The sequence below is a fragment of the Lethenteron reissneri genome, chromosome 36 (genome assembly GCF_015708825.2).
Source record: "Lethenteron reissneri isolate LAM-NWPU_2019-01 chromosome 36, ASM1570882v1, whole genome shotgun sequence".
Taxonomy (NCBI): Eukaryota; Metazoa; Chordata; class Hyperoartia; order Petromyzontiformes; family Petromyzontidae; genus Lethenteron; species Lethenteron reissneri.
In genome coordinates this window covers 2,847,179-2,874,298 of record NC_083814.1, presented here as the reverse complement: position 1 = coordinate 2,874,298, position 27,120 = coordinate 2,847,179, and the positions used below count along the sequence as shown (strand labels likewise).

At 48.5% G+C, this 27,120-nt stretch overlaps 1 protein-coding gene across 3 annotated transcripts in view; it reads left to right on the top strand.

Annotated features, from left to right (window-relative positions):
• The first annotated feature begins 2,513 nt into the window (after nt 1-2,513).
• The window catches only part of GMPS (guanine monophosphate synthase), a 36,881-nt gene continuing 12,274 nt past the window's right edge, over nt 2,514-27,120 (top strand). The window contains exons 1-8 of one of the 3 annotated variants that reach the window (XM_061565926.1): nt 2,514-2,697; nt 5,653-5,752; nt 22,384-22,574; nt 23,198-23,312; nt 23,747-23,844; nt 24,323-24,426; nt 25,833-26,026; nt 26,816-26,981. In XM_061565926.1, the coding sequence (XP_061421910.1) occupies nt 22,411-22,574; nt 23,198-23,312; nt 23,747-23,844; nt 24,323-24,426; nt 25,833-26,026; nt 26,816-26,981 (841 nt within the window). In that variant the 5' untranslated portion in view covers nt 2,514-2,697; nt 5,653-5,752; nt 22,384-22,410. Of the gene's footprint in view, nt 2,698-5,652; nt 5,753-21,615; nt 22,219-22,383; nt 22,575-23,197; nt 23,313-23,746; nt 23,845-24,322; nt 24,427-25,832; nt 26,027-26,815; nt 26,982-27,120 lie in introns of those variants that run through there. The other 2 variants (XM_061565925.1, XM_061565927.1) reach the window with 2 other exon arrangements.

The following is a 27,120-nucleotide window of genomic DNA, read 5'->3' as shown; positions in this document are numbered from 1 at the left end:
TCGTGAGGGATGCACCTTTATTTTGATTTTTTTGCAGCCGGGGACGGCTGCGAGCTGTACAGGGGGGGGGGTGATGTAGAGGTGTAATTGCGCATGGCTACGGATGTTGAGGTGTAATTATGCATGGCCACGGATGGCCAACAAACACAAGGGGCGGGGTTACGGCCGTACACAAGGGTGGCGCTCGCACCGACGTCCGCATGTGCATCCCCCACGGGCCCCCCCTCGGGGCCGAGCCCTATAAAAGGTGATGAGCTCGAGGGCTCGAGGTCGGGGCTCAGCTTTAACCAGAGAAGAAGGAAGACCTGCTAGAAGAGGCCCCAGAGCTCCCCTGGCTCGCTGTCCTTATAAGGGCCGACCAGGGCAAGCCGGTGGCGTGGCCCCGAGAGCCCAGACTAAGCTGGTCTGGAGACTCAGGGTGCCGGGATCCCAGCTTAACCAGGCTGGGACAGATAGCCTCCCCTAGCCCCGTAGTGGAGGGATTGGCATAGGTTAGCGGGGTTAGCTGTTGTGCATCCCTGTAGCCAAGTGACCCGTGATTACTGTGTTGGTGTAATAAACAAGTGTGCCTCCGATCCTGTCGTCAAGCCTCCTACATACTTTTAGTGTGTTCTGTCTCCCTCTAAGCCTGCTTACCTTACTCCCCTCCCTTCGTACTCATTGACATGTAAATGTTTTCCCTACCCCCTCCCTCTCTCTGCCTCCGCCCCCCTCTTGTCTATTTAAGGCCACCCCACAGAGACGATCACCTCTCTCTGTACCTGGGTTGCTCTCTCTATGTATCTTGGCGATATCTGTCTGCTTCTATGTCTGTCTATAGTTTTCTGGTTATATTCTATGTCGCTATTTCATTATACCTGATGATTGCTTGTGTTGCAATCGAAACGTCGTATGCTATTATTTAATTTATTATTTTATTTTTATACGTGACTTTACCGAAAAAACCAAAGAATAATACTCACTACAGTTGTAAGCAGATGCGTGCGGCGGTAGCGAGATGTTAACTACCTCGCCAGGTATACAGGTGGTAGTGGGTTCGATCCCGACCCTGACGCCTGCTGCTGTATATTTGGAGTTTGCGGTGCCTCTCTCTCTCTGTGGTCGCGTGGATATTTCTCCGGGCCCTCCAGACTTTCTCTCCGCATTTAGAAACACGCGTTTAAGAGTATTTAGCTGCTATACATTTCCACATAAGCCACTTTGTTGAGCTATCATTTGTGATAGCCAGGTCGCTACTGAAAATGTGCTATTTAGCTCAGTGGGCATACCTAGTAAAAGAAAATAATTAAGTTTAAAAAAATTGTTATTAAACCCGCACAAATAATCAGACCGGTTGCTGGATTCGTACCGCAAGCCTCTACAGCAAGCGGAGAACGTGCTGCCGCACTGCTGTGGTCGTTCATTTCTATTCCTTGCAAAGGGATCAATTGACATTGTCTTCTAAAATTGGCTGACTCCACGTTGTCACCACTCCCCCATCCATCGTCCGCCAATGGGACAATCCAACTCGCGCCTGCACATATGCCAATCTCATCAGTCCACGCTGGTCGCCCTCTCGGATGATCCTTACATAACATTGCTGCCCACTCTGTTACCAGTCTCGTCCAATAACCAACACCTTTCAGAAGTATACCAATGGTGATGCTGCTGGTTGCGTTGGCAGTGGTGCATAAACACAGTACAAAAAGTCAATACATGGCAAAGGAGGTCTAATGATGATCAATACATTCATCAATAACACTGCCTTAAAAAATTATATATGAGGCGACGTTTCTGGAAATGGGTCTTCTTCATGGGACACCACGTACTCTGACGCGTGTGCTATGAAGGACCATTGCCTGAAACGTCGCCACGGTTTTTATTTTTTAAGGCAGTGTCATATTTTGCTGAGTCTTGCAGAAATGTGTCCTACGCAAGTCGATTTTTCTGAACAGTCACTGCCATGTGTCCGATTTGCATTTCTTCTCCGATTCATGAATGATGCTTTCCAAAAAAAAACCTGGATTGTAAAAACAAAGCCATTCCTAGTATTAACTCCACATATAAACTATAGAACTCTTGCTGCATTACAATAGCTCTTCTCAATGAAAGACAGCACAAGAACCCTATCCAGTTAGAATACATCCGTTTTGTCCTCAAATTAACCCCATATACGGTACTGTATAACCCTTATCAAATAACACGTGCACATTTACTGTACTGTATCTCAATACACCCATCACATACAACCAATAGCATGTGGTGTAATCCAGCAGACTTTGTTTAAACAAGTCTGACCTTGCCAATAGGCTGAATCAAATATATACTCAAATGTTAAGAGACATCACAGAGTTCTGCTCGTTACAATTCACCCATCACAGTATATTACTGTACCTACATCCAGTCCACGTGCTGTAGAACCCTAAGAACCCTAGCTGAGGGAGAGGGGGCGGGGCATCCGGCACCCCCCCCCCCACACAAAACCTCAGACCCCTCCCCCCGCGCCCGTCTCCGACGTCACATCCGCCCGGCGGACCACCACTTCCGGCTGCCCGTGCCCCCCCTCCGCGTTTGGACTTTGGGCGCCAAAGCGAAGGCGCCTTGCTGAGGCGCGAGTGGCCGAGTCGGTGAGCGCGGCGGTGAGCGGCGGAGGCGGCGGCGAGACGCGGCGGAGGAGAGGCGACGACCTCCATGGCGCTCTGCAATGGCGAGACGAAGGTGCTGAAGCGAGCGGGCGCTAGCCGCGGCCTGCTGGCGGAGGCTCGCGGCGGTGCGTCGATTCCACGTGCGCGAGTTTAGGATGCGGAATCGATTCTTGACGTCTACGGGGGGGAGAATCGTGTTTGTGTCGAACAGCGCGATTCCGATTCCTAGCGATTGTGAGTGTGTTCGTCTTGTAGCGTTCACGCGTGCTGCTGCTGCTTTGCGTTGAGGACGCCCGACGAAGAGACCCTTCCTTGTTCGCAACACGAGGGCTCAGTTATTTATACGTCGATTCGAGAATCTTAAGGTGCGAGAGTTTGCATCTTTTTGTTAAAGGAATCGGATCGACGACGGGGCGATTCGCCTGTGCGAGAAGTCCATGTAAAAGACCCCCATCCCCATCTCCACTTCAACCGGCAATGACCAGCTTGGTGAAGTATGGTCAAACCTCCAACACCCCCCTGCCCCCCCACGGCCGACACGGCGTGGGGAGAAGGGGGCCTTCGTCCTGCAGTCGATTGGCCATGCACACAGTCCAAGTTAAAGCTCTTGCACGAGATATCGGGAGCCTGTGGACATTTTCTTAAATGCGCCTTAAATCCTACTTATACGCTTCCGCTTATTAAACTTTTGGTTATTTTAGTAAATTAATTTTAAAATGTATTTATACTATAATTTGTATGCTGAGTGTCTGCTGCTGCTGTGGCCTGCACAGCGCTTTGAGATCCCTGATGAAAAGCCGCTACATTAATGTAATTATTATTATGTCCACGCGATAACGATTAGAACATTCGTGTCGTGTTTTCCTTTGGGTGTCACGAAGCCAAGATGCGTCGGCACTGACCACTCGGACGAATCTGGCGAGAGGTGCTCTTCCGACATCAGTGCAGAGCCAGGAGTGGGAAATTACACGTTACTAGGGCGGGATTTGGGATGGTGGGACCCGTGACGATGTTTCGTTACTTCGCTGCGCTGTGACCTCGGCCCAACCATAGGGTCGATTCCCGGACACCGGCAAATAGTAACAGACGATATCTTGAACTGATGATTGAGATCCTCTTCCTCCACCAAGTCGCACTGACAATGTTGGTGGCGTTTGGTAAAAACAAACACCTAATGTACGACACGGCGTGTTGTCGAAGCCTTTAATCCAGCGGTGGAGTGGCACGAGGGCTGTGAAAACAAAAAAATTGTGGAGATATTCTTAACCACTGACTGATGTTGAATTCTTGCCGTAGTGCGACTGATCAAACATTTATTGACCACAATACCTTAGGTCAAAAATTCCACAGTATTGGACTTCACTACAGCCTAGTACAGTGTAGTATCTTGGTTTTTAAAGTTATATTTTACACGCAGTTGCATTGTTGACGATGATGCCGAAAACGTCCCGACATATATATGGGTGAGCCGGACCTTTGCGCTGGATAATTTTGCCTGCAGAGTAATATTTATCACATGGATGGTTACTCATGTGTACGTTTTGAAGCCTTCAAATCTTAACGAGGATAACACCGATATATTTTGCTCTCCTATTATATTTCACAACAAAATAAAATAAACATCCGCTGAAGACGTTTTGTTTTGGTGACAGCGGCTTAATCACTCTCAAATGGTCCAGAATTTTTACTTAAATAACAAACAAGAAAATGTGAAAAAAATGTTTTACCAGGTAAGGCCCCACTGAGCTATATAGTTCTTCAGAATTGACTTGGCCACAAATAATAGCTCAACGAAGTGGCTTATGTGGAAATTTATAGCAGCCAAATACTCAAAATGTATGTTTCTAAATATGGAGGGAAATTCCGGAAGACCCGGAGAAAAATCCACGCGACCACGGGGAGAGAGACATGCAGCGTTGGGATGGAACCCACAACATCCTGTATACCAGGCGAGGTAGTTAACATCTCACCCTAACCTCGCACTTGTGACGAATGCAAACTCTCTGTTTCAGAGTTGAACTTGGAGCGTGTAAATGGGGCCGCAAGAGAGTCAGTCTCGTGTGCTTTTTAAGGGTTGCGGGTGTCTGCAGCGCGTGATGGAGCTGCGTGAAATCGTTTTCGCTTCGTGTTTATTTTTAAGCGATCGCTTAAATTACAGCAGCGATTATACGGCTGCCGTCAGCCCTCTAGCAGCAGCCGGGCGCACACGCTCGCAGGATAAATTGTCTTTCTATTGTGAAGGAATGGACGTTTAGTGCTTATCGTGATGGTATCGGGTGACCTGTGTTAAGTGCTTTGTATCTCAAATGATTTACTATTTGTCTGAACTCGGCAGTGTGTGTCTGTTGTGTGTGCTTGTCTCAGACTTTTGGATGTGGGCTCTGTCTGTGTCTGTCTCATATTACTTATGGTTTGCACTGTGCCCATCTCAGACGATTTTGTGTGCATTCCGCATGTATATATGAGTCACATTGGTGTGCTGTGTAGTCCTGTCTCAAACGATGTGTGTGCTGTGTAACTGTCTCAGATGGTTTGGTGTGTGTGCTTTTGCGTAAGGATTAAAGGTCACCTATGTGCTAAATCAAGAGGGCATGTTTTGAGTACAGTATGTTCTGTAACACCACGCGTTTTCATAACGCGAATTGGATATAGTACGATGAATTTATGAGAGAACATTTTTTTATCACGCGGATGCGAATTTCGATATAACGCGATCGAGTGAACGGAACTACATCGCAGAGCGAGTAGGAATAAGCAGTTGTACGGCTGTCTCAGAGTAGCATCGCACAAGGCATTGGGATGCTGCTGGATGCTTCTAGATGCTACCCATGCGCCTCAGTCTTTGTTTAGCCTGCGTTACGCATCTCACGTGTTATTGCGGACTGTGCTTTAACTATATTATTTATTATAACGTGATTTTTCCATAACGCGGAGTTCTTCAGGAATGCAACAACTCCCGCCGCATTATAGAAGACCACAAATGTATTGCTGAACGTTTTGTGTTGCTGTGTTATCATCCCTCAAGTAGTAATAAAGTCCAAGCGTCTCTCTTCTCAAAGAAGCATTGGGGTGGTGCTCATCTCCATTGAAAGCCCCTGAACCTGTGGTGCTAACTCCATATTTTCTTGGTGAGGGCAAGTCATCAAAAACTGTGGACTTACGTGAAAGGGCTATAATTGTGGCCTGAGCTGGCATTCAAACTGGTAAACCTCATGATTGCAAATCAAATGCCTAACCATCGTGTGCGAAGTCAGTTATGGTTGTTGTATGGAATTTCCACCACCAATGCGGGCGAGCGCTATCCATCATCACTTGATCTAGCGGGGAATGAATTAATAATAAATACGTGACATGAAAATAACTCGGTTGGGAGTTCCATTGTCCTACACCCATTATGATGCGCACATTAGGGTAGTTGTAGGTCATTGGTGGTAACACTGGCAGAGTCAGTGGGGGGTGGGGTGGCACGTGCCCCCCTAATGATCTGATCGAAATCCCTAATTTAGATCAGATAATTGGGGTTTGTTAGTAATAAATCGGCATTTTGCGACCCCCACTGCCACTGTTTAGCATATTAGTATGTGCCAGGGACTCTATGAGATGATAGGACAATAGTCTGAGTCGATAATTGGCAATAAGTAACGGCAAAGCAGTTATAAGTGACTCAGAATTGTGCGCAGTTGCGTATACAGTACACGACTTCCCTGAAGGCATATCTTCAGCGAGCGCGATGCCGATCACACACTGTTCGAATTCGACCCTCGATCGATGGCTGCGCCATCGCCGCACATGTGTCGAATAAAAAGCAAGGGACAAGTCCTTACTTGCTAACAACTCCTATCATTCTTCATTGCTGGAGGGGTTGCCCCCACTACCTGAAAATCCTGGCTACGCCATTGGGTGGTAAGTGTTATTCATTTTATCATTTGTTTTTCAAAATATGGATTTTGAAAAAACAAGACGGATATATTTTTTATTCTAAGCATTCTGATGTCGCAGCGCTTGTTTAAATTACTGCTGGATTTTTTTGGACCGAACAACTCATTCCATTTAAACAAAAAAAACACATTCAAGTTGAAAAGGTTTCGATTTAAAGCTTTCGTGACTGCAGGGATTCATCTTCTTGGTTCTTTCGGTAAAGTCACGGAGAAGGGAAATAATAAAAAGAAACCATATATTTTTTATTTTATTATTTCCCTTCTACGTGACTTTATTTCCCTTCTACGTGACTTTACCGAAAGAACCAAGAAGTTGAAAAGGTTTCTAAACATTGAAAAACTATTACTTCTCACCTCTCTTAGACAACTCCCTTTCTTCCCTAATTTTATGTTTTATGATGCTAATTATATTTTAGTTCGAGGCTTTTCTCTGGCCCCCTAAGGGGTTATGACCTGCATCTGGGAAAATGTCTTTATTGTAAAGGGGACACAAAGTAGGTGTATGTCACCTCCAGTACAAAAGCCAAAGGATAGTGATCTCCTATTGTAATGCTAATCTTGCCGCTCAACTCGCAATCACAAGGTCACGAGTTGAAATACCAGGCACAGGTCATCGTCATTCCCATGCGGGACCGAGGTGGAGCCTGGTGTGATGGTGTGTTGATGCCTTCCAATGCTTTGGAGGCAGCGGTTGGTGGGTCACGCAGATATGTAAAGCGCTCGAGGCTGTTGGTTATCTATGAGCTTATAGTGTGTTCTTTAGACCTTTTGAAAGGCGATCCCCTCATATGTGTTTGCTTTTCTATGGTATTCTGGATTCCTTCCCCATGCAAAATAATTGTTTAAAAGCAATTGATCAAACTTTCAAGTGCAGGTTCCTCCTGAAAATTAGTACCACTTTGTAAGAAGTCTGTGTTTATTTGGTTTAACTGCCTCCTGTCATCGAAATGTGGAATTTCCATCACTATCTGAACAATGTAGATGAACTCCGCCCAACATCATTTTCATAGACTTTGGCTTGTAATAATAATCCGGCAAAATAGCAAATTTTTATATTGCACTTCCATTTTACTTCAGACCCATACATAGTTGCTCATTATGGCATTGCTTTTGCACAGTAAATATATATTGCATACATAATGTTTGGCTTGTGGGGGACACACATTTTAGTTCCCTGCAATCGTCTGCAGTTCTATTAATGTTGATTGCCTTTAAATGTCAGTTGAATTTCTGCCACACATTGTAATTCGCTGTTGATCCCTGGCTTAAATTGTTGCTAGTTGTTCAACAGGTAAGTGCTGGAAAATGTACGTGCCGTCGATAGGAATAATAATGCCATTTGTAACAAGCACATAATTTCACGGAGATAAATGAATTTAACCCTGAGGTGCAGAGCCTAATCCCGTGTCACTCGAAAGACCGGCGAAGGAAGTGAGCATTTAAGTGTCTCTTAAGAGTAGATATAGATTGAATGATGTGAATGTGAAGTTGGATGAGGTTACAAATGGCAGAGCTACCCTGGAGAAAACGACACCTTGGTGTAGAGAGGAGGTTGCGAGTGTCTGTGCGGAGAGTTCTACCATGAGCTGTAATGGGGTGAAGGGAGCGAAGAGCCATACGGTGGACGACCGAAAAGTAGAGGCATGGTGGCACAAGCAGCATATCTTGTAACACCCTGCCGGCGATGGGACGCCAGTGGAAGGAGTGAAGCGAAAGTGACGGTGCTGTGGATGACGCAGGCGAGCATGGTTTTACAACCATTGGAGTTTATTGAGGTTACTTGATGAAGATACAATAAGGATGGAGTTGAAAGGTGAGATCTGACTGCTGCAGGAAATGGTATTGCGAATTCAGTGGTGATGAGTGGACATCAATGACGAAGGGCGCTCAGGTGATAGATCCAACATCTGATGATGTGGTTGGTGTAGCTGTCAAAATGATAATGCGGATTTGAGAGTGATGCCAAGGAACTTTGGATGCAGTTGGAGAAATGGATTGCGGAGCCGGCGATCAATATACTAGAAGGGAGTGTGGACATGGCGAGACTGCCTGGGGCTGACGAGGATGGCTTTGTATTTGAAAGCATTCAAGGTGTGATAGTGGGCCAAGAACCACTGCTGTAAGGCAGTGGTGTACTCTTGAGAACCTCTGGAATCCAGAGGCGCCTGTCAAATTGGTTAGAGTGAGAATGGGGGTGGTGAAGGACTTAGCGTGTCAATGTAGCAATGGGAATAATGCAGGAAATTGTGACATTGTGAAGGGAAGGATATTTATATGTACTGCGTGAAATACTTTGGAATGGCAGAGAGACCAACTTTAGTGTGAATATACAGATGTTTGAGGCAGGAGTAATGTCTGACTTGAGACACAATGTATTGGCTGATAAGACATTGAAAGCGGGCTTAGGTGGGCAATGTCTCTTGAAGAAATGATGGTCCACAGTTGAGAATAATGAGTGTGTCAGCCAAAGGAGGGAACATGTTCGAGGGGACATCAACTGCAGAAATGGAGGGATCAGCTCTTGTCAAGGAGTTAAGTAGATTTTTTGCGTCAAGAGACCATTAGAAATACTGACGGTTTGGGGGAGACGTACATCCAGCAGTGTAAGACCACGGCTTATGATGATGTTGGTTTAATACCACATTTACACTTATGCAACACTACAGCGGGCTCACAGATGAGTGAGTATGGCGTCATCATAGTGTAACCGGCACTGCAGCTCGGAGGCACCTCGGTCCATTTATTTGTGAGGCACAAATCCATGCTTGTTTGACATCTCGCCTAAGCTACGGAGATTGCTCGATTGAGCAGAGGGGGAGGGGTGGGATCATGCTGGCACGACCCTTACTCGACTACTATACTAACTTCCTCGGTTCCAAATGCCCACTGTTAGCTAGATTCCAACAATGCTGATCTCAGCAAGCCAAACCGCCTCGGGACGCTACTTAGAATGTGGTGGCGTTGTGGTGAAAACGATTTCTAGTCAGAAACGCATCGAATCAACTGCTTTGTAACGTCGGGTTACGTTATTCTGGGAAAACTCGTGACCTCTCGTGTCAGCGCTTCACAAGCTTGTGAATCCACTAGTGTGCACTGACGAGATCTGGGCAGTCAGCGGCTGCTTCTACACAACACGTGTTGTCTGTTAACTCCTGCAACGATGATACGGAGTCTCAAATGGATACGTTTGAGATCTGCCAATATTTGTCTAGTTTTGCCTCCATCCAGCAGTGGATTTATCGTGGCTGATTGTGGTGATGAATATTTGGCTTTTATAATATGGAATGAAGTGTATAATTTATACAATACAGCTTTTATTTTTAGTGTGAAATTGCTCCTTCATTAGTATGTTGTACATAACAGTGGAATATGGATAAAATATATGTCTATATATGTATATATACAGGCTTCCTGCGCTTTGTGGGTTTGGTTGGTGCGATTTCACGTAAATGTAGCTAACCTATTTATAACCGTAGTTGGCTGTATGCGGTCGGACGCGAGACAATGTGCGTACTGTATGCGCTACTCGGCAGACAGATGTCTCTCATGCGGTTTCGCTTTGTCTTCTTAGTTGGGCGACTGGTCTCTGCTACGTATTTTTGCTTTGTGCGCTCTTCTCTTTCGAATGCATTTACCGCATAAAGTGAGGGAAACCTGTATACACAAACGTGTATAGAGGAGAAGATGAGATGGTCTTGAGCCTGAAGTTGGAACATGTGTAGTGAGTCCAACTGAGTCGCAGACGTTACTCTTTAGAGGCAACACATTTATTGTAACACGTACATACAAAGGGGTAACTGCCCCTTTACCAGATGCAGCCTGGGGTGGTGACCACCCAGCTAACTACACTATACGTAGGGGTTACAGCTACGAAGGGTCGGACCCTCACTCGGGTCCCTGGTCATGTGTTGATGGCTCGTAGGATGTAGAGCTTCCAGCTTGTAGACGTGGAGCTTCCAGCTTGTAGACTGCAGCGACCTCGATCCCTCTCAGGGACCCACCTTATATCCTCTCGGGTCGGGGCCGGCTCCGCCCAGGCCCTGCCCACCTTCTCGAGCGTTCTAGCTCCCTCTCTATCCCCCTCAAGTGCTCTCCCTGGACACGTGATCACCCCTTAGCCCCCCTACCTGGGGCCTTCTCTGTGGACACTCCAGATCACGTGTCTACAGAGTCAACCAGAGTGCCATGGCCCGGGGCAACCCTGTCCCTGGGCTGCCACTCTCCCGCTCCCCCTTGTGGGAGGCCGCACTACACGCTATGCGTGGTGCCCGCGCTATCCCAGCGCTCACCAAGCCCCACTAGGGCTGGTACTACACTCGCCTACGGGGTGTACGCGATGTCGGTGCATCGCACGCCGTGCTGTGCTAAAGCCGGCATCACACAGCAACCCACCCGGTGCTGCCCTGCGACGTAAGACCATCGCACGCCACGGCCCACCCAGGCCGGCGCCATACAGTGACATCCCTGATGTCACTACACATAACGGATGTTCACTAGGCCAGGGGTGGCCGACCTGTAATAGACCAAGAGCCAAAAAGTACCCATGAGTTCTGCAAAGAGCCAAGTGTATATATGTAGAAGTGTGTCGATATTTTTACAGTTTTTGCCATCGTACGGGAGACGTTCATTATCCTTTGCTACTATTGGGATAGTGCGTTTGACGTGCCCCTTCGATAGAGCCGCACGTGGTGGATTAAAGACCCTCATGTGGTTCGGGAGACACCGGTTGGCCACCGCTGCTCTCGGGGTTTGTTGGTTATCCATTCTGAACCAATCGAAAACACTTTTCAAAATTGATTCACAGGTGGCCCGTATGTGACAAACAGTTTGTCTTTATTCCTAATTGCTTCTCACGCAATTCAGTGCATGTACAGTGATACCTCGGTTCACGAACGCTTCGGTTCACGAACAACTCGGTTCACGAACAGAAAATTTCATAAAAATATGCTCCGGTTCACGAACTCCGCTTCGGTTCACGAACAGGAGCCGCGGCGATTTTTATGCCAATTCCAGGCTGTCACATGGTCGTTACTTCCTGTAGGAAGATCGTGGAGAGAAGCAGAGACACAGAAAGAAGTACTGTGAAGACACTTTCAGTGACTTTTTGATTTTTGGTGTGCTTTTTAGCACATACAGTACTGTACTGTACTACTGTACTGTACAATACTGTACTTACTGTATTGTACAGTTCACCCGTTTGAGTGCTTACTGTCTCCCACCCGCCTCCCACCTGCCTTCCTCCATGCCAGAAGTCATCTCAAGCAAGGTTAGTGTTCTCTCTTTATACATTACTATACTGTACAGTACTACAGTAATGTGTATTGTCATTTGTTTCATATTTTTGTGCTTCAAAAACCAAAAAAAAAGGTCAGAACGGATTAACCGGATTTACATTGAACCCTATGGGAAAATGTGCCTCGGTTCACGACCAATTCGGTTCACGACCAGAGTCAGTTCACGAATTAAGTTCGTGAACCGAGGTATCACTGTATATGGGAGCATAATCATCCGACTGAATTGATGAATCTGTGAATCGTTAAGGGCCCAATGTCAGGCGGTGGGGGGGGGGGTTGGCATATTATTTTTCTCGGGCACCACATTGTATATCTAAAGTGTGATCACCAACCGCTTAGTCACTCAATCTGGCTGTTCCCCCCTGCTCTGAAGTGGGGTCCTTTGTCTGAAATTGTATCCTATTATGTGTAGTGTTTCTTCTGTTATAAGGCACTGCTTAATGAATGGGGAGGTGAGATTGATTTTAAATGGAGCACGACTGGGGAGGGGTTCTCATTAGTACGCCCCGCAACTCGGGCACATACAGTGCGCTTTTCACTGCCGCACCCGCCCAGGATTTCTGCAGCCGCTTTGGAGTGCGTTAAATTGTGCGTGTAGAAGTGTCCAAGGCGTCTGCTTTATTCGTGGCACCAGGCAGCCTTGGGCACTTAAGAGGGGGGAGGTGGGGGAACAAGACTGGATTGTGCTCAACACAGCACACTGCTGGGTCACGGCTTCGCTTAATCTCCAGCTAGGAAGTAAAAAACGTCTACTTGCTCGAACGAATGTCGGGCGGTACTCTTGTCAGCCACCCCGAGCTTGCAGGGGGGGGGGGGATTCCACGTTAACATGACGGAGGCAGTTTCTCTGCCTGACAAGACAACCCCGCTGTTCGTTTTCTACAAGGTAGTGCTCTGTTTTACAACCCCCGAAGGAGTGATGGGTTTAGTCGACCCCCAACTGGGAAAGTAAACTCGTGTCCTTCTGATTGTGGATTGAGTAGTAGGTTAACCACAGGGCTGCACATAGTGATGTGCCTTGCAGCAGGCAGTCCAGCAAATAGGAAACATATATTTACAGAGTTCGTTTTTTTGTTTACGTGTACTTCTGACATATTAGGCGTAAACATCTCAAATTGTGACTGTCCCGTGATAGAGTCGAGAAAACTGTGATGTTCTCCAGGCTAAAATAGTGAACACGACTCCTCAGTCTTAATTGATCAATCTTGCATGTATCTGTGGAGTGTATTGCCAATCCTTTTTAGCAACTAGAGCAAGCACCAGGCCCATACCTGCTAGGTGTATGTCTCTGGGGTGGCGGTATTTAAACCACACTCTCTCAAAAACTTGTGAATGACTTTATATTTCTAACCTGTTACCTTGAAATGCGCAAACAGATTTTCAGCACTTGCACAGTTTTTGTAAACAGCGTTTACATCCGTTATTACTAGTTGAATTCCAGCTACACGAATTATAGGCGTCAGTGGAATATTGCCAAATCCATTCCTGTATGTGACTGGCTCCCACCATAGGAATGTGGAGTTTCCACCACCCTCACAGTGCCACTTGTAAAGATAATCACCACCCGACACTAAGCTTGAGAAAGGAGAGATTTTGACTTTTACATGTCAAAGAGGAGTCGTCAGGACCCGGTGTGTGAAGCTTTCTGGGTTGAACATCATCAGTTCTCCTCCACCGCCCTGGTGGATTAGGGTTTCCGCACACACCATGCAGTCATTTACCATACTTCACCATGCTTGTAAGTGCGGGTTATTGAAGGAAGCGGAGAGGTGCGTTACAACAATGGATTTTGCTGCACTGCCCACCACGTAGCCTTGCAGCCTATAGCGCCTGTTGTGCATAGTGGTCAGCCATCAAGCGCAAACCATGCTCAACCCCGTTTAGCTGCCGAAATCTGACGAGATTGGACACATTTCGGGCGAATTGATAACAGGCCTTCCTTTAATAGACCATCAAAAGTACACGCCCAATGGTACCTTTGGGTGCGCTGCTGTGTGGCGCTGTCTCGCAACTCTGTGGTTCTGAGAGCCACCGCCTTCCACAGTGGAGCTTGACATTAAGCACGCAAATGGGCAGCACTTTGATGCTTTCGGTCAGTGGAAGTCTGCCCCTACAGTCCTCTGCACGGCTGCGATGCAACCTCAAACCCATGCGCCGGATGAGGGGTTGGGATCAATTATCTCGATAGTCCAATTTAAGGCAAGGTGGGTCCCTTGCCCCAACAAGCGAAGAGGCAGTGATAATTTTTGTTGATGGTCAACGGTCACAATTTGACATTCCCATCGTAGGGATCAGTTTGTACATCTGACAACCACTGCTGACTTCACACAATCATGTGATTCAGTGGAAGTTATTTTTTTATTAACTGTGGAGAACACATGGCTGACTCGACTGTTGTCCTAGATTTGAACATGATGCAACCTTCCGATTGTGGGTCAAGCACTCTCACAGCTCCACCAGCAGCCATGTTCATAGGTGAGGGAGTAACGATGAAGCTCATGCCACCGGGATAATTACATTTTCTCTCATATTGTTAGTCGTGCGGCCTGCGCAATTCTGAACTGCTGCACTGCACATCTCACGTCATGCTCTTCGCTGCCCACAGCCGATCAAAGCCGGTTTATACAGAAGGCAAAGGTTACTTGTAGATAAATTGTGTTGGAACTCACTGTGTCGTGCGCTTCTGTCACAGTGTGTTCCACCCGTGTAAACAGTTGGTGTTGGAGATTGATGTTTGCCACAGGAGACTGTTCTATCCCATTGTGTGTAAATCGCTTTATAATGCGGTGAAAACTTGCTTGAACAATTTATCCAGTCCAGTTTTATCGGCAGTGGTCATCCTAAAGAGAGACTGGCCCCTGCCATGGGAATGTGGAATTTACACTGATATCCCAGTGTCACCAGTGGTGATGGAATTGACCCATTCTCCCGTTTTAAGAAGAGAGACACTGATATAAGTTATGTTAAATTAGCATTTTTTTTTGCCAACAAATGACAAAAAAATATGAATCTGGAAGGGACTTTTTATATATAATAACTAGTGGGAAGTACCCCGGCGTTGCCCGGGTCTTAAAAATATTTCAAAACTACTCTTAAAAATCTAACAGCAGTGCGTACTGACTGTGGTGGTACCTGCTATGATTAGAGCAGTGCATACCGACTGGTGGTACCTGCTATGATTACAGCAGTGCATACCGACTGGTGGTACCTGCTATGATTACAGCAGTGCATACTGACTGTGGTGGTACCTGCTATGATTACAGCAGTGCGTACCGACTTCATAGCAGTATTTATCGACTGTATAGCACAAAGTACTCACCTGACAGAGTGGTGTAGTGAGGCCTAGTCCCATGCAGAGCCTCTGGCCTCGCCTAGATTGTTCAGCTGGCCGAGGTGGCACCTTGGCAGGCTGGGGCTGAGCTGCTACCACTGACCCCCCCGCCCTAGCGATGATGTCCCCGGCCGCTCTGCAGTAATATCTACGGCCTATAGTGGTAGCATCTAGCGACTGTATAGTAGTGTCGTGGGTTCCAGGGAGACCGGAGAGGGAGCGCTTGAGGCAACGCTTTTATTCAATATAGCTGCGGGATACACAGATCCCTAACACAGAGGGGTGGCGGCCCCTCTTCCCGATACCCACCGAGGTATAGCTTCGGGCTAGCGTGTCCTAATCACTGGGACTACCCTCATGTTCCTCCGGCTAAAGGGGACCGAGGGGGAGGCTATCTGACCCGACCCAGCCAAGGTCCTCGGGTCCCGACCACTGGCCCACTCGGTCCCGGCCCTTAGAAGGACGTCGGGTCCCGGGGCTTCCCAGGGTCGACTACTGGCCCACTACAGTCCCGGCCCTTAGAAGGACGGTGGGTCTGGGGGTTCCCAGGGTCCTAGCCTAGCTGGTCTTCTTTCTTCAGCTTGACGAAGACGGCCAGACTCGTCCAGAGGTCCGGCTTTTATACCCGTGGCCGGGTCTCCCCGCCCCTGGCCACGCCCCCCTTCTGGAACTCTCTAGGGGGCTCTGGAATATCTCCCCCAACCCCTCTATTGGGGTTGTGTGAGCTGAGTGTCCCAATGGCCCGGCTCATCCTGCCTATCCTGGATTACCATCCCCTATGGACACGTGTGCTACTACAGGTAAGTGTGCATAACAATTCTATATACAATGCCTGACACCGACGCTACAGTAGTAATAACTGCACGCATCGGGGTGGGGGGGACATCACACAGTGAAGAATTAACGTCAGCGTTTAGTGTATTTTTATAGCATTTTTTTACGCGAAAGAAAATGTCCCCCTCACTCCCATCGAAGTCGTGCGACTTGGCATGGGCCATCTCCCCCACCAAAGGCGCGTGAGTTGGTATGGTCGTGCACGCGTCATAAATAAATAAAAGGGAAGCGCACAAAAATTGCACTAAATCGCTAATTAAACAAATTAATAGTTGACGGATGTGAAAAAGGAATGGCACTTGCTCACCGCGGGGCTTACGGCGTGGTACCTGGCTATTTATTTTTACGTTAACCCCACCGTTGGAGAGGCAAATCGTTCACAAGCACACAAACACATACAAACCCACAAACAGACAATTTTCGACTTTTTTCTATATAGATAGATTAGTCCACTCACAGCCCTGAGCCAGCTTATGACAATTCCTATTACTTTGGCAGGTACCAGTGATTATTTGACCAACCACTGTCAACTTCCTACAAGAGTCAGAATTTCTCTGCTTAACCGTGCATGGGCCAGTATCCGTCTCTTCACGGTTATGTTCCAGTGGTTGAAATTAAAAATTTCTGTGGTGGGGACCAGTCTAAAATTGTCCATGGAAATTTTTGGTTGATTCACACAGCGACACCTATTTTATGACTACTGTATAAAAAAAACTAAACATTACATTTTTTTATGAAGATTGGAGAGCCGTGCTTGTAGGCAATTGTTTTCAGATGATCTTTTCATGAAATTTGGCCTCATTTAAATAGTCCCCCCATCACGTCTTTCATGTAAATTAACTCATTGATTTTTGGGAGTTATTGGAAAGCAGGTCAGGCTAATCGCTGTACACCACAATGCAACCATTGTGTGAGAAAGTGGCAAAACTGTGCAGGAAAAATGTATTAATTACTTAGTGAAATGAAAATAATGTATATAAAACTATAAACGCTTCATTTCTTGGCTGCAGCTCCTCTGGAGGAATTAGATAAATGAAACATTTTATCCGATTTATTTTTGCATCATCGAGGTACAGAGCCAGTTGTGGAAATTCCACATTCCCTCGGCAGTGGGCGGTTCCTATCGAACAACCGCTGTTGATTTTGCGCAAAGTAAAGTCGGAGCGTCTCCCGGCTCAATCTTGCACTGGGCCGCTCATATCCATTGACGGCCCTAGCAAGTGCCAGAAATTCCACATTGCTGTAGCAGGAGCCATTCCCTCCAAATTACCACCACACCATTGACTTCCCACGAAGCGCTTCACATTTCATCATCCCCACGGCCCGTGGATGATATTTTCCGAGTCGACCCCCCCCTCTTCCCCCCCCCCACCAATTGAGACAAGAACCCAGGACCCTCCAACCTGCCAGTTTGAGCACTCCAACCACAGCGTGCCACTTTGCTTCGCCAATAAAACGCTTGTGCGTCGAAACCTCTCGAGCAGACGAAATCCTGAGTCAGTCCTCTGACGATCGGGATGCACTTTTCATGGCAAAAGAGAGCGAGAGGAGAGAGAGCATGGACGCCAGCCAACGGCAGTCATGCGCCTCCGCAAACCGATTAGGCGCGGGTCGGTATTTGCGTCTTTTGTGGACACTCGTGTAGTTGTTTGGAGAAAACAGGCGTGCGCTTAACCCCCCGCCAGCCACGATGGGAGTGGGGTTGGCGTGGGGCTGCGTTGATCCGCCTCCACTACGGCCTCTCTTAAAACGGCGGCCAGGAAAGCACACTGGGCACTCGACGAGGAGTCCCGCTCAGTTTATCCTTTCACCACGAGCCCGGAGTTCGGGTGGGGGGTGACGGTGTTCACTCAACGGCAGCTGTTTTGGCGTAGGGTAAGCAAAACGTGGGAGGTGTGATATAGAATAGCGATCGAATAGTCATAGAATGTGGGTCAAGAAACTGTAAATATTTTCACGAAGGGAGAAGGTTTTGATTGTTGGGCGATGTGTGCAGGATAGAAGAGGAGGGCAAGTTACTGAGACGGGCTTTGGAGGGACACCAAGAAGTCAGCGACCAAGGGGAAGACCTAAAGCCAGATAGCAGCGGTGGTGGCGGTGGTGGCGGTAGTGGTGGTGAGACTGGAAGAGCGGCCCTTGGAGATTCGGTGTCGACACTGGAACAGCTAAAGGATCTAGACCAGGGGTCAGCAACCTGCAGCTACAGAGCCCCATGCGGCTCTTTAAGGACCGTCTCGTGGCGTTATTTATTTATTGTGACCACCGTCTCATATTCACGTGCGCTGCGGCTCTTAGAATGTTGGGTTTTTTACCGAATTTGAGAAAAATGGCTGCTCTTGTTTTGGTTGCCGTCCCCATGATCTTAACAGAAGGAAGGAAACGTCCGTGAGGTGTGGTGGGATGAACGTCATTGACCCCCGATGAACCTCTTCCCTTAGTTTAATTTCGTTACTTGTTTAATTCCTCAATTCAATAAAAAATGTTGTATATTTTTTATTTATAATATATGCAGTTATCCTACTCGCACTCTGTAATTAAATTAAACACTTGGAGCTGTCCAATGCTGAGTCGAGCTCTAACACACCCGCGAGAAGTTGACAGCACTGTTTTTATGGAGAGACTCATCCTTTCCATGGCAAGGTGGATCTTCCACCACCTGATAAGTGCTGCTCATAGGGGATGAACGACGAACGATGCTCGTTTGTTCAAGGAGACTTTCATAAGTATCTGTCTGGAAGTGTCTCTTGTGGAATAAGTGGAAGAGGAGGAGGAGGAACAGTGGCGGAAAGGCAGATACCACACGAGTAGAAATCACAGTATTCTCTCGTTGTTCGCGAGGGATACATTTTGGACAGGCTCGTGAATAGCAAATGTCGCAGATAATGATATTTTCATGAATTACCTAAAATAATGATGTAAATAAGCTTTCTATTTCATCACTATCTCATCATTCTGTCTCGTCACATTCTCTCTCATCACTTTTTAATCACTTTTTTCATCACTTCATCACTTTTATCATCACTTTTTTCACCACTTTATCTCATCAATTTCTCTCTCTCACGATGCAGTCATGTAGAGTTCCAGATGCGATTCACAGATAGCCAATATCGTGAATAGCCAAGTTCGTGAATAACGAGGAAATGCTGTATATTCACACGAGTGGAAATAACGTGAATTTTACAAACCCAATTTCGTCGACCTGCATTACTCGTGCCAACGTGGACAATTAAAGTAATTCGGGAAAAAAGAAGCACGATACGATTTCTTGTGAAAGGATTGTATAACGCGGCTCTGCGGTTTATTTTTGTCTCGATGACCTCCATTTCATCTGCTGTTGTGTTCTGTTTGTTCGTTCGTTTCTCAGTCCGCTTGTCATGGTGAGGGTCGCGGCAGCAGCATGTTGAGTAGGGCGGTCCAGACCTCCTTTTCCCAGGCGTCCCCAGGCCAGCTGAGCGACATAGTCCCGCCAGCATGTTCCTGGGCCGGCCCCGGGGTCTTCGTACAGTGTTGTGTTTTTGTGCACCCAGGAAAGCATCGTTGCTGCGTTGGCCACTGGAGCCTTCAAATGTGGCCGGTGTGCTTAAGTTACAACGCGAGTGGCAGCAGCGGGAAGGGTAGAGTATGACCTGCGAAAAATGCCGTAATCGTCATACAGAGCCACCCGTGTATAGTCTGAATCCTAACCTATAAGCTCTAACCCAAAATCAAAGGCTGGTTCCCAGGTCTTAATACGTATGTATATTGAACTTCTTTCGCACTGTTCTTAAGAAATTAGTTTTCAATACAGAGCTCTAATATCAGAAGGAAGAGCATTGCCAACGGCCGCAGAAGCGCTTGAGAAAGCGCGCGATGCAGTGACCTTGTAAATACATCCTGAGCTCGAACTTGAGCCTCGTCCCTATTGGGAGATTTGCATTACCTTGTGGCTATCTCTGTTCACGCTTTTGTTCCCTTCGTTTTCCTGTTTCGCCACCGCCTATTTCTTCATCGAGCAGCGTTTGCTCGCATCGATTTTTCTCCCATTGAGAGTCTGGCTGGCGCTCGTGGTTTTTTAGGGTATTAATGTGTGTCATGCATGACAATGTGTTTGCCACGCTTATGTATTTGTTTACATGACCAGGTATACCTATGTGCAAGGGCTCCTGCTAGAGGGGGTCCCAGACAATGAATGCCTGTGGCCGGGCAATAATGCCACATGCTCGTATTGCAGCACTGTGGAGGAGGACATCAGGGTTGGTGGATCGCACAAATGTCGTGAAATTCCCTTCCCTTGGGCACCGAGGTGCCATACCCTGGCGGTACAGCTAATGTGGACCCCCCCCCCACCTGTTCCATCAGTATGGGAAAGAGTATTGCCCCCTTGCACAAATCGTTTATTTTTTCTAGGAGTTCCAGATTACAGAACTTGGGGGTAAATTTGGTGCTGGATCTCCGCGGAGCTGCCTTACCCCCTTGCCTATTGTTTTTCACGCCTCTGAGTCTGTCTCTGAGAACGGGCCAATACTGTGTGCTTGTTTTGTTCGAGTTGAAGTTATTATTTATAAACTCTGCGCTGCACAATATTTATGTACCTCATTTCGTTATGCTTAAAAGGCCACGTTGACCGTACATGAGTTAATGCGTGGTTCTGTGTCTCCATATTCGGGAGACAACATCACCGTTCGTAGCTAGACCCACGTCTCAACCAGTCGGGAGTTGACTCTACTTGGATAAAATGAGTGCCCACTTTGTGGGTCGTGAACAGCTATTGTCTTATGGACAAAAAACTGGACCTTGGCATGGGTCAGTGGGATTTCCACCGTTGCCTGAGAATCACCAGTCGAGGCGAGCACCACGCCGTGGTCTTGATCATTTGAGAAGTGAGATCAAGTCGAGTGTAGGGCAGGGAAACCTTCAGAGCGGCTGCCTTACAAGCAAAACGTTATCGGCTTGTATCTCGCAGCGGATCTGCTTTCAGCGACCATAACCAAAAGCATGGCTCCGTTTGCCTGCAGGTGGGTTTTGTGCAGATAGACGAGTGGACCCTTGCTCTTTGCTTTTCATACGTTTCCCTGCAACTTGCTCACATCGGAATCCTGTGTGAGAGTCACAGGTGTTGGGAGTTTACGATTATTGGCTTGCTGGCTACGTCCGGCCAATCACAGGTTCCGGGCAGAAATGTCGTAAGTGTATTGGCAACGTTGTTAGCATTACCACATTTCTGTTTATAGCGACACGTTGCCCCTTGGGTGATATCACATGTACCCCTTCACAAGAGTTGCCACTGGTGTTAAAGCACGTGCGTCTACGGTACTGATCACTTTCTTCCTTTGACATTTAGCGTAAGGCGATCTAAGTAGGTTTTAATTTAGTTACTCACGCACAGCAATAGCGCAACGAGTGTGGCATCTTGAGACTTGGTGAGGCTTTGCTGGATCATTAAACGAGATTAGGATTCATAATCTATATCAAAAGCCACCCTCAACCCTTGCTGGATGAAGGCTTCCCCGAGCCAAAGCCATCTCTCGCCATCCTGCTACTCAACAATCCATCGGGTTCCTCCACACGAGCTCCCGTCTTCAGCGGCATTACACCTCTTGGGCACGTGCCATCTTTCGGCTGCCACTCCGTCGTTAGACTTAACCACCGGCCATCGTCACTTGACGTGAGGCCTGCCCAAGCCCAGTTACTTGACCGTAAATATGGTGCCTCCGATTGGTTTGTGTTTGCTAATCCGCGCGTTCCCTGTTTGTTTTAAGTTACAATTGCAAGCATGGACCTCCTGTGCTTATTTGTGCACTTTTCAGCTTTTGTTCCATTCTCTTTGTTGATGTTTCCATGTTTCTGATCCGTATGTCATAGTCAGGTAATACACACACAGTTAAAGGCGCCCAGACTTTGGTCATTAGGTTTTCACGGCCACCAACCATTGAGCAACCTGTCCTGCCCAACGCCACATTTCTTAAAGTATATAAGAGCGGTCCTTAAAAGGTTTAATGTCTTTCTCACGTCATTCTCTCTTTGTCTTCTCACCATTCCCCCCCCTTGCCCTCACCAAAAAAAGACAGATCCCCGTATAGCCTTAACAGATTGTTGGGGGAAGTGCTGTAAGCGACCATCTATGAAGCCCGGCACGGCACACGAGGGGGTGGTTGGCCAGCAACACGCCCGACTGCCTTTGTCTCCCCAGTGGTGATGTTTACTACACACCGCACCAGGTACTCATTTGAGGATGAGTCGGCCTAGGGGAGGCAAAGGACCGATTCAGATATTCGTGACTGCTGTTATTCGTGAGTGGGAATCAAACTCGGGTTGCCGGGTTCGTAGCGCAGCGTGCTAACGCTTGCACCACCGCTCCCCACTATGCACACATACACACGCAGGCGGAGGGCGGTGGCGCGGTAGACAGAATGGCGGCGGAGGGTGTGCCGCGGTATGAGGAGGCGGTGGTGATCCTGGACGCAGGCGCGCAGTACGGCAAGGTGATCGACAGGCGCGTGCGGGAGCTGCTCGTGCAGTCCGAGATCCGGCCGCTGGACACGCCGGCCTTCGTGCTCAAGGAGCAGGGCTTCAGGTGCTCGCTGGCAACGCGCACATGCACTCGCGCTGCTAGACCCACACTCACATAAACACATACAGACACAACTGCACTTATGTATTTATGCATGTTGAACTTCTTTCGCACCGTACGTAGCCAACCGTGCTAATCGGAGGTGCACTTACATTGACATACAAAGACAAAGATCCTCCATTAAGCCTGAACAAACGTTTGAGGCAAGTGCTGTTAGCGAGCACCTATAAAGGCACACGAGGAGGTGGGTGGCCAGGTAAGGCCCACTGAGCTATATAGCTCTTTTTCAGAAGTGGCCTGGCCACAAATGAAAGCTCAAAAAATTGGCTTATCACGTGAAAATGTATAGTAGCCAAATACTCTTAACGCACGTTGATTCTAAATGTGGAGGGAAAACCGGAGGACCCAGAGAGTAATCCACGAGGCCACAGAGACACGCAAACTAGAAATATACAGCAGGCGTCAGAGATGGGTTCGAACCCACGACTTCCTGCATACCTGGCGAGGTAGTTAACATCTCGCCACCGTGGCGCCCACCTAAAGGGGGGGGGGGGGGGTGATACCCCAAGTGCCTGCCGAACGTACGAATTGAACGCTGGCATCTCTGTACGTTGTTTGTGATGCAGGGCGATCATCATCTCCGGGGGGCCCAACTCTGTGTACGCGGAGGACGCGCCACGGTTTGACCCTGCCATCTTCACGCTTGGCGTCCCCGTGCTCGGCATCTGCTACGGCATGCAGGTGCGTCGTAGCTGTTGTCGGCTGTGTTTTACCGTTCGGGAAACTGTTGTACGTTTTTGACTCGCCACCCAACTTGGACATCTGTTTCAGATACTATAAACTATAAACAAAACTTTTAACTATTTAAAATTTTACCAGGTAAGGTCCACTGAGCTTTATAGCTCTTTTTCAGAAGCGACCTGGCCACAAATGATAGCTCAACGAAATGGCTTATTGTGTGGAAATGTATAGCAGCCAAATGCCCTAAATGCACGTTTCTAAATGTGGAGGGAAAAACCGGAGGGCCTGGATGAATAATCCACAGCGACCACAGGGAGACGGATCGAAATACAAACTCCAAATATACAGCAGGTGTCAGGGTCGGGATCGAACCCATGACCTCCTGCATTCCAGGCGAGGTAGTTAACATCTCGCCAACATGACACCCTGTTCAGATGCTGAACAAGGTCTTTGGTGGCACGGTGCACCGGACCCCGACGCGGGAGGACGGGCAGTTCGCCATCAGCATCGACAACAGCTGCTCCATCTTCCGGTAACGTGGCCCCCACGGGCGCACGTCGCCACCCACGCACAGCGGCTTCTGGAAGATCCGTGACCAGTGCTTACTGGAAAGCGCAACCTGACTACGCAATCTGGCACCGTTTAATTTGTTAATCGATATTCTGAAACTATTAAGCCAGTTAATCTTTCTATCCTTATGTAGAAGGATCATCGTCTGTACAGTTAGCATACTAGTAATTTCTTGGTTGTTACCCAGTGTTAGTTGAGGGGAGTGGTGGCGCAGTGCCGTTGTCACTGGATATGGAAATTTGGCGGTGCGCGTGAAAATGACTTTACCGCGGATTACAAAAGGAAACCTTATTATAAAGACGTCAGACAGCTCGGGACGTTCACACGAAAGCAGATTGCTGTCTGCCCCGAAGAGGAGCTCGATGACGGCCTCCTGCCCCCCACTGCAGACTGACGGGGCTGCTGTGTGCGCGCGTTCCGTGCTGTTTGTCCTCGTGTAGGGGCCTGCAGAAGGAGGAGGAGGTGCTCCTCACGCATGGGGACAGCGTGGACAAGGTGGCCGAAGGCTTCAAGGTCGTGGCACAGTCCGGGAACCTCGTGGCCGGTGAGAATCCGCGACGCCGTCGCCCTCCTCCGCGTTTTTGACCGCGTACTTCGCCAGCGGTGTGCGCTCAAGGTCAAAGGCGGCTAGCCAAAGGAAGTGTGTGTGTGTGTGCATGACGCCACGTAGTGGGGCATATTGCTTAACAATAAAATTCATATATTTATCTTGTGTTTGTTTAGTCGGAGAAATAATCAACCAGACTTCCTTTAGTGTCATTGTCATCAGCCTTGATCTGTTCACTAGTGGCTGAAGACCTCCCCACGCTGCTTGCCATAAATGAACCTCGCTGAGCTCCTCAAGGGGCATAAACCGTCACGCGAACTCCGGTCATTCTCGCAGCGGATTTTGGCTACTCATCGAACAAAGACGGCCACCGCATTGCTCGCTTTCAGATGTGCTTCTGCGGCTGTCTGGAACGCTCTTCCCTCTGATATTAGGAAGCTACTGGAGCCATGCACTTTTAAACCTCGATTGAAACGAATTTCTTTTAGAGCTGCTTTATGCATTAAGTTTGTTGCCCTTCAAGTAGCATGGTTGGCTTTGTACGATGCGAAATAAGTTTTACATCCATACAAAGCGATGGCACTTGTCCTGACTGATCTCATCACTCCATCTGTGTGGTAGACGTACTCCCGAGGGTGTTCCCTCATTTGAATGCCAGTCCGTCATTTATCTCAACCACCCGCCTTCATGTTTGCCAGTGATGTGTCCTGCCTGAACCCACTTTTCTTAGTCTACATGACTCTTAATTTGCATATATTCTCTGATCCATGTGTTAGTCGTAAACTCTGACCCCGTTGTTTTATTGTCGGTGGCTACAATTCACCGAAATTGGCGTGTGGTTATAAAGCCACTAACAACTCGCCTATCATGCACAGTGACGAAGGCTGTATTGCTACTGCGAACCATACATTTACAAGTCTATTGTTGGAATAAGCAGTACTCGGTCATAAAAATAAATTTGCGGGCAGGCTATTGTAACTCACCGAAAGGAAAGCACGGATGCCAACACACGCTATTGATGTACAGTTTATTGTTTTAAATAACCGTGCCGACAAGGTTCTTCAACAGAGTCGTTATTTAACAGCGTGCGCTGCTAATTTCACACTGTGTCGGCACAAGCATTTTACAGTGTATTTCACACGCAGATAGTTGCGACAGTTTTGACAACCTACATCCCAGGAAATGCAGTCACTGGCCATCCAGCCATGAGGTCACATGGCCTTCAGCTGCCATCGCCAAGTGCATTCGTAAGAATTTGCAGAACGAGTAAATGCCATTTAGCGTCCATGACTCTCTCCTTTGTATATAACCCCCCCTGGTCCGCTCCCATTCGCATGCAGAGTTGCCCCCGACTTGGGTGCCGGTATCCTGCGTTTACGCTCCGCCCCCCCCCCCTCCGCCAGGAATTGCCAACGAGGGCAAGAAGCTGTACGGCGTGCAGTTCCACCCGGAGGTGGACCTGACGCCGAAAGGCAAGAAAATGCTGCGCAGCTTCCTCTACGAGGTGGCGGGCTGCAGCGGCCTCTACACTGTGCAGAGCCGGCAGGCCGAGTGCATCCACACCATCCAGCAGCGAGTGGGCACCTCCAAGGTGCTGGTGAGTGACTCGCGTGCACAGAGGTGTGTGGGGGGGGGGGGGGAGGTCAGAGGGAGCAGTCTCGGGCCTGCTTCTGATGGTGACCTGGCCCCTTGATGGATGCGTGGCTACTGAGGTTCCGTGATGTGAGGCGATGGTTCGGGGCGACTCGGAGGGTTGAGGGACACGTGCGAGCACCGTGAGAGCATCGCCCCCCCAGATTAAACTGGGTTATTTTTAAAGGTAAATTTTATCACAATTGCAGATGTTATGCAATGAGAAATAAATTGATAGCAGTGCACCACTTTGTTTGGGAGAATGGTCCTGGAAGATAGAGTCACGGAACTACTGAATTCACTTTTTGTCCAGACTAGGAGCATACAATTCATAACCCTTACACGCAAAGAGTGTTCGGCGCATGGCAATGAAGCCAAATGTTTAGAACTCGCAGACCTGGAATCGGCTGAATTAAGTGAAAAACCTGTATTTACTCTGATGTGCTTCAGCCACCCCTGTGAGTAGGCATTCATAGGCGGTCACTCCCCAACCCCCACCCATCCTACCATTCATACAACCATCACTGCCACGAATACCATCACCACCTGCACCTCGACTACCAGCACTACCACCTCTACCACCACCAGCGGTACCACTAACATCAACACAACTACCGCCCATGCCTGCAACCGCAACCTCTACCACCTACACCGTCGCCATGACTGCCACCGCCACGAGCACCGACACGGCTCTATCACCGCCACCGTCGCCACTCTAAGGCCACACCGGGTGTTTGTGTGGGGGGCCTTGCAGGTGCTACTGAGCGGCGGCGTGGACTCGACGGTGTGTGCGGCTCTGTTGAGCCGCGCGCTGCCCGAGGAGCAGCTCATCGCCGTGCACATCGACAATGGCTTCATGCGGCGGCGCGAGAGCAGCGCCGTGGAGGAGGCACTCAAGAAGCTCGGCCTTAAGGTTACAGGTCAGTGGGGTGGGCGGACGGGCAGGCGGGTGGGCAGGCGGGTGGGCAGGCGGGTGGGCAGGCGGGTGGGCAGGCGGGTGGGCAGGCGGGTGGGCAGGCGGGTGGGCAGGCGGGTGGGCAGGCGGGTGGGCAGGCAGGC